This window comes from Clupea harengus, chromosome 17 (assembly GCF_900700415.2).
Source record: "Clupea harengus chromosome 17, Ch_v2.0.2, whole genome shotgun sequence".
Lineage (NCBI taxonomy): Eukaryota > Metazoa > Chordata > Actinopteri > Clupeiformes > Clupeidae > Clupea > Clupea harengus.
Genome location: NC_045168.1, coordinates 7029733 through 7036721, shown reverse-complemented (window position 1 = coordinate 7036721; position 6989 = coordinate 7029733). Strand labels below are relative to the sequence as shown.

At 46.5% G+C, this 6989-nt stretch overlaps 1 protein-coding gene across 1 annotated transcript in view; it reads left to right on the top strand.

The window, feature by feature from the left end:
• The window catches only part of gfod1 (glucose-fructose oxidoreductase domain containing 1), a 34395-nt gene that overhangs the window by 21055 nt on the left and 6351 nt on the right, over window positions 1–6989 (top strand). Inside the window, exon 2 of the mRNA XM_012816222.3 lies at window positions 6730–6923. Within this exon, the coding sequence (XP_012671676.1) occupies window positions 6730–6923 (194 nt within the window). The remainder of the gene's footprint in view (window positions 1–6729; window positions 6924–6989) is intronic.

Below are 6989 nucleotides of genomic sequence, written 5' to 3'. Positions count from 1 at the left end.
CCTAACACTTATTCACACTCACCGAATGCTGAGGTGAAATGGTGCTAGAGTGGGTAGACTTACAGTATAGGTAGATGTGTTTGAGATAAATCATCTTGATCTGCTGTTACCTAAATAATGACTGCACACTCAAAATGGCTGATTGAAGGTTTTCAACCTAAACCAGTTGGGAGTCTGAAAATGTTCTCTCAGACAATTAAAACACCTCCCCGTAGTTCACTCTTCGCACTGAGTTTTTGCCATGTCAAACAGATCGGTTTGAGTTTGTGTAGATCCTTGAGTCAGTGGAAACAGTCCAATTAAATGGCTGGTTGTTAGCACAACACAACATCAATACGGTACTGAGGCAATTACTGCTCAGGGCACCTTCAGATTATCTGCCAATTACTGACTCAGTCAACCTCTGGAAGGGGCCTGCTGCTTTGAGGAAGTGCTTCAAGTGGAGAGCACAGGGCCTAGAGGAGAAGGAGGCTCATGGGAGTTGTAGTCCATTGCAGGAGTTTTGCTGCTGATGAGGGCTTTATGAACCCCAACTCCCAGCTGGCCAATTTGAACAGAAGATGTGGGGACCTGTGAATGTGTTTAATGGTAGTGGCTCCACCTGATCTTTTTTTAATTAAAAAATATATATATATATATTAAGAATGGCATTTTTTTTTTAATCTAAAATTGTACCATCTACCATCAGTACAAAAAATGTAAAATAATGAAATAAAATACATGTATAAAGGGATTAAACTGAGGGAGCAGAGGTTGGAAGCTGTGTGTTTGGGTGTGTGAAATGCCTTTGAAATGCCTGTTTGCGTTGAAGTGAGCAGGAGCGTCATCATCCTCTCCAGCAGCTGTGGTGTTGACGGCTTTTGAAGTGTCAGCATTAGGGCAGTCAGGCGGGCAGACGCAGGCAGGTGTGTATTATTGATGAACCGGGGGCTGGTGTGATCCTAGCTGGTGTGGCAGCTCCTGTGGTACCATCCCAGGCCCTGGAGCCACACCTGATGGACTAGCACCGCGCCGCCGGGGGAAGGCAAACTCTCCCAGTTATGCAGGTCGAGTGCAAGTGTGGATCAAATCTGACACCATGTAGGCCTCAGTGCCCAGCTGACCCCGTGGTGTTGACCCAAGAAAGCCAAAAGTCAAGATACAGAGGAATTCTCTGATCTCCTTGTGAGGCTCTTTGTTCCCAGGAACCTTTTACCTGGGCAAACAATGAGAAACTCATCTGATGTTGACTGTGGAGAGTAACTCTTATGTTATAATGCACCGCTGTCTTTTGATGTTGGTCTGAAGTGATGGGCCATTGTTCCACATCCCTTCTATCACTGGCGCTGCCATTTGGCCTCACTCTCGAACTGCCCCCTCCCTTCACCCCTTCACACCACCTCGGCGGAGGTAAGGTCAGCTCAGCTCAGGTTAGCTCAGGTGAGCTCTACTCTCCTTGCACCTGTCACTGTGTGCTGAACTCACAGACCCGTGCCCTCCATCTCTCATATTCCTCCTGACACACATTAGTTGTGCATTAGTGTGTTCTCATGGTGCTGCCAGTGGAAAGGCCAGTGGATCAGGTGCTCCTCTCTGCCAGGGCCATAATTCAGTGGCGTGACCTTCAGCTGTGTGCCAGTCACCAGTGAAAAGGAGCCTCTCTTACCCCTTTTCCACCAAAGCCGGGCCGGTGCTGGTTCCGGGCTAGTTCCAACTCTGGAACCAGTTCTTCTGTTTTCCACACAAAAAAAGCTGGCTCCGGTTCCAAAAAACAGGTTCGAAGTCAGCACCAGCTTTTAGGTGGGCCAGAAACAAGAACCGGTGACGTCGGGTTCGTCCCGAGGTTATGGGCGGAGCTACCACACCAGAAACAGAAATTTTCGCCGCCATTTTTTTCCACCGTCAACCAAGAGGATGAGTGAAAACGGTGAAAACATAAATGAAAAATCCATCCAGCAGTGGATCACCGATGAAATAAAAACATTGATAGCGATTTTGTCATCAACAGAAATGCAAGACAAACTTGGGGAGGCAGTAAGGAAAGCTAAAATATATGAGGAAATAGGGGGAGAGTTGGAGATGGCGGGGTTCAAAAGGACAACAGACCAAGTAACAAACTAATTAAAAAAAATAAAGAAAGCGTTCATCCATCAAAATGTGTTGTCTGCATCGTATACAGTAACTCTTTCAATCTATCTTGTTTTGGTTGTGTGATGTCACACCTAAGATTAGCTGTTGACTAAGCAAATTCGTGTAGCAGCTAGCTAACTAGCATTAGCTGCTAGCTGTCGTGAGGTACTGTTACAGTTGTTGTGGCAACTGGTAAGTAGGTAGTAGCTAGTCTACTTGTGTAAAGATATATGTATTGTTTATGTAATCACTTATATATGTATTGTTTATGTAATCACTTTTATATATCCAACCCAAATGCGTTGGCAATACTAGTCTACAACGTTATGGTCATGCCAATAAAGCTTCTTTTGAATTGAATTGAATTGAATAGTCAACTCCCGTCATGAACTGCATTGTCACTCGTTTGATCTACGTGGAGAAATATAGAAAACCCATTGCCAAGTAAACAGAACATTAACTTAAGCTCGTTTGGTACTACATGGTATTAAAAATGAAACATAATAGAAGTTTTATCGAAATTTGTTTGCCTTCTCCCAGGAATAAAACCACTCGTGAATAACTAGTAACCTGTCACAACATTCCAAAATGTTCAGCTAGGACAACGGAGGCGTATGACGTGATTTAAAGACGTAGCTAGCCCTACTCTGGCTCTCGGTCGGTGGAAAATCGAGCTGGTTCTTAGATAAGAACCAGCACCGAACCGCTTAAGCACCAGCCCGGAACCAGCACCGGCCCGGCTTTGGTGGAAAAGGGGTAACAGAGTCTGTAGACATAGGAACCATAAACACACACACACACACACACACACAGCTCTCTATCTCTGTGTGTCCAGCCTCTATGTGTCTCCAGTCATAGGAACCATAAACACACACACACACACACACACAGCTCTCCATCTCTGTGTGTCCAGCCTCTATGTGTCTCCAGTCATAGGAACCATAAACACACACACACACACACACACACACACACACACACACACACACACAGCTCTCCATCTCTGTGTGTCCAGACTCTATGTGTCTCCAGTCATAGGAACCATAAACACACACACACACACACACACACACACACACACACACACACACACACACACACACACACACAGCTCTCCGTCTCTGTGTGTCCAGCCTCTATGTGTCTCCAGTCATAGGAACCATAAACACACACACACACACACACACACACACACACAGCTCTCCATCTCTGTGTGTCCAGCCTCTATGTGTCTCCAGTCATAGGAACCATAAACACACACACAACTCTCCATCTCTGTGTGTCCAGACTCTATGTGTCTCCAGTCATAGGAACCATACACACACACACACACACACACAGTTCTACATCTCTGTGTCTCCCGCGTCTCTGTGCGTCTCCATCTCTGTGTCTCCAGCGTGTCTGTGTGTCTAGCCGTTGGAGCCCTGATGGGTCCCTCTGACTGGATGTTGTGTTGTGTGGCCGTAGCTGCATATGCATGAGCATGAGCGTGATGCCCTTCACAGCGAAAAGAGGGAGGCAGCCCCTGCCAAACATCCTCTCGCTTGGCTGGCATTATTTAAAATAGGCCTGGGCACATTGGGGTGATTATTCTTGTTGAGAGGCAGTTTGCCCTTGGCAGAGTGTATAGGTTATTTATTTTTCTCTTACCCCAGAGACCGTCAGCGCCATCAATGCATATGCAGTGTGTCTACATATTACACTCTCCTGTGTCCTGCACTGTTCTCTATTCCCTTAATGTCACATAGTGGACCTTGAAGCCTGCAGAAATGTTTTAGTGCACAGTGCTGGATTATCAACGTACCCATGGATCGACCTGAGATCAGAATAAAGACTATTACCAGCCAACAGAACTGCCTTATAAACACCATCTACAGCACAGTCGGCACTGAAAAAAGCTAGCTAGCTTGCTAACTGATGTATTTTGTTGATCTAGTTGGTGACATGCTATATATGATTTTCTGACTTGTGTTGGCCTTCCAAGGTGCTAGGAATAGGTAAAGGAATAGCTGTGGCACCTAGTGGGAATGGCAGGTCACATGACCATGTATCATCCAAATTAATTTGAGGATGATCTGAAAACTAGCTACCTACGAAAAACAGAACAACAAAAACAATAAAAACTTTATGCTGTTATGTTGCTTTAAATAGTTGCACTTCCTCTGACTGTAGCCTGTGGCCTGTGTTCCTTCATCTGAGGCAGGCCAGAGGCCGAGCCTCTTTACCCCATAGTAGCCTTGCTGCCACAGCTTTGGGTTCTCTTCGCTTCGCTCACCCTCTGAGAGTGTTGCTTTTTTTTCTCCTTTTCTTTTTGTGTTCGCTGCCCCCTTGTTGCCGTGGAGAAGTGGGTCAGTCAGAGCAGACGGATTATTTCTCTGGCTTGGGGTCTGCCACAGGGAACTAATGGCAGATTAGCCGGCAAGTTTTTTTTCTTTCAGGGTCTACGGGTGCCACACCGAGTGGGTCTGTGAAGGAGAGAGGGGGTGACCCGGCTGGACTGTGGGGGGTGGGGGGGTGTGACCCGGCTGGACTATGTGGGGGGCTTTTGCTAGCGTCCGGAGGCTGTGGTGGTGGTTTTTCCCACCGCACCACATCTCATTTTATCGCACTGTGGCATATTTGACCTGGGAAATCATTTGGTCCATTAACTGTGTGCTGACAGAAAGGCTGATTAACCTCAGCCCGGAACAGGGTCGACCTCCCTGACAGACAGGCTGATTAACCTCAGCCCAGGATGGGGTCGACCTCACTGGTGTCTCCCCGCCTCCTTATGTACTGCCTGGGCAGCTGGTGTAGGTCATAGGTCACTGCCCCCTGTGCAAGTACCTAAACCACAATCCTGCTTCTGGATCTCCCTCGCCCCGCACACACCTGACGTAACAAAGCACACGTGATTGGCTGGTCACTACTGACCTAGGTAATCAAGAGCAGTATAATTATATCAGGTGTGCTTGGAGCAGAGATGGATAGAAGATCTACAAGGCAGGGGGCTCCTGGAGCAGGACTGCCAACCCCTAACTTAAGCTATAATGAGCTAACTTGAAAAGGACCTCAGCAGCTATGAATAGTCTTCATGGATGAAAATGAGGATTTGTAGTGATCTGTGCTGGTATGAGAAAAGGCACCCCTTTACTTCCTTGATCAATAACTGCAGAAAGTCCTTGAGCTTTAATGGAGTAATCAGGCATTAACCGCTCTGGATTGATTGGTTTGGCCTTGCTCTACTGATGGCCGTGATGATCTGAGTGCCTCCGTCATTTGAGAGGAGAAAAGTGTTTGCTCGTAATCCTCCTTTGAAAACGCTGCAGTCACATCCCTCGTTGTAAGTCATGCAATATTCAGCAGAGCCGCGCTCTTCTGGGGGATTTGCTGCCAAGCAGCGAGAGGAAGAACTTAATTAGGTCTCTCTTTGAAGTGCCTTGACCCGGTTTCTTGTCAGCACCTTCCTGCCCTTGTGCTGTTAGTAATGGGGTGTCGACTGTGACGCTCGGCTGCGGGTCCACTGGGCCGGTACTGAGCTCGTACGCCCTCCTCATGCGGGAGGGACCGTTACTTCCTCTCAGCTTGGTCACAGAACAATGGCAGGCCCGGCCCAGTCCACCCCTCCATCTACAGTTCCTCATCAGTCGCAGCCCTCACCGGTTGGGTTGGGCTGTGTTCTGATACAGTCATCCAACATCCATTGTGTAGGGTTGGTGTTTAATCAGCAAGACGTTCTCAGACCAAGGATAATAATGTATTCTTGTGTAACCCCCCCCCCCCCTACCCCCATACATACACCCACTCACAGACACACACTAGGGGTGGGAATCTCTTGGCACCTCACGATTCGATTCCGATTCAGAGGTCAACGATTCGATTCTAAACCGATTATCGATTCTAAACCGATTATCGATTATCAATTTTAAACCGATTATCGATTATCAATTCTAAACCGATAAAATGATTATCGATGCATGTCGATTTTTAAAACATTTGAGTTTGCTACTCAGAGTCTCAAATCACTTCCTACTTTGTGTTTGATAATTAAAGAAAATCAACAGATGAATTACCTTCTCTATTTTTTTATTATAGAAAAAGTTTTTCCTTGTCACAATTATGACTTTCAATGAACAATGCAATAATCGATGCAGCTTGCATTTCAACACAAAATGGATGTGTAAAAATAAAAAAAATAAAAATGTTTTAATAAAAAAATTGATTATGAACTTTTCTGAATCAAGAGAATCGTTCTAGAGAGAATCGAGAGAAATCGAAGAATCAATTTTTTTTTCCCCATCCCTAACACACACACACACACACATACACACACTCAGTCACTTCCCACTTCCCAGTTTACTGTGGTTTCTTCCTAAATATCTTTGGCCTTGTGACACTGTCAACATTCATTCATTCAAGTACAGGCGGATCTTTTGGCATTACAGCAAGAGCTCAGGACAAATCTCTCATAGTGTCTCAGCCCTAAAACCACATATTCCCAGCCTAATGCATTTGGGAGTGTCCACTTGAGTGTCCTCCATTAACTGTGTGTCTAGTGACACTGTGACTACAGTGATGTTTCATGATGTATGCTGAAGTTTCACACCCCTGTTTTTGTTTCTTGTCTTTCTCTTCTTGTAGGTATTGGGAAGAACGTCATCTGCGACCGCACGGCCACTCCTCTGGATGCCTTCCGCATGATGTCGGCTGCCCAGTATTACCCCAAGCTGCTGAGCATCATGGGAAACGTGCTGCGCTTCCTGCCGGCGTTTGTGCGCATGAAGGAGCTGGTGGAGGAGGGCTACGTCGGGGAGCTACTTGTGTGCGAGGCGCAGGTAAACGCACACGCACACGCACACACACTCACACTCACACTCTCGCGCACACACACACACACACAC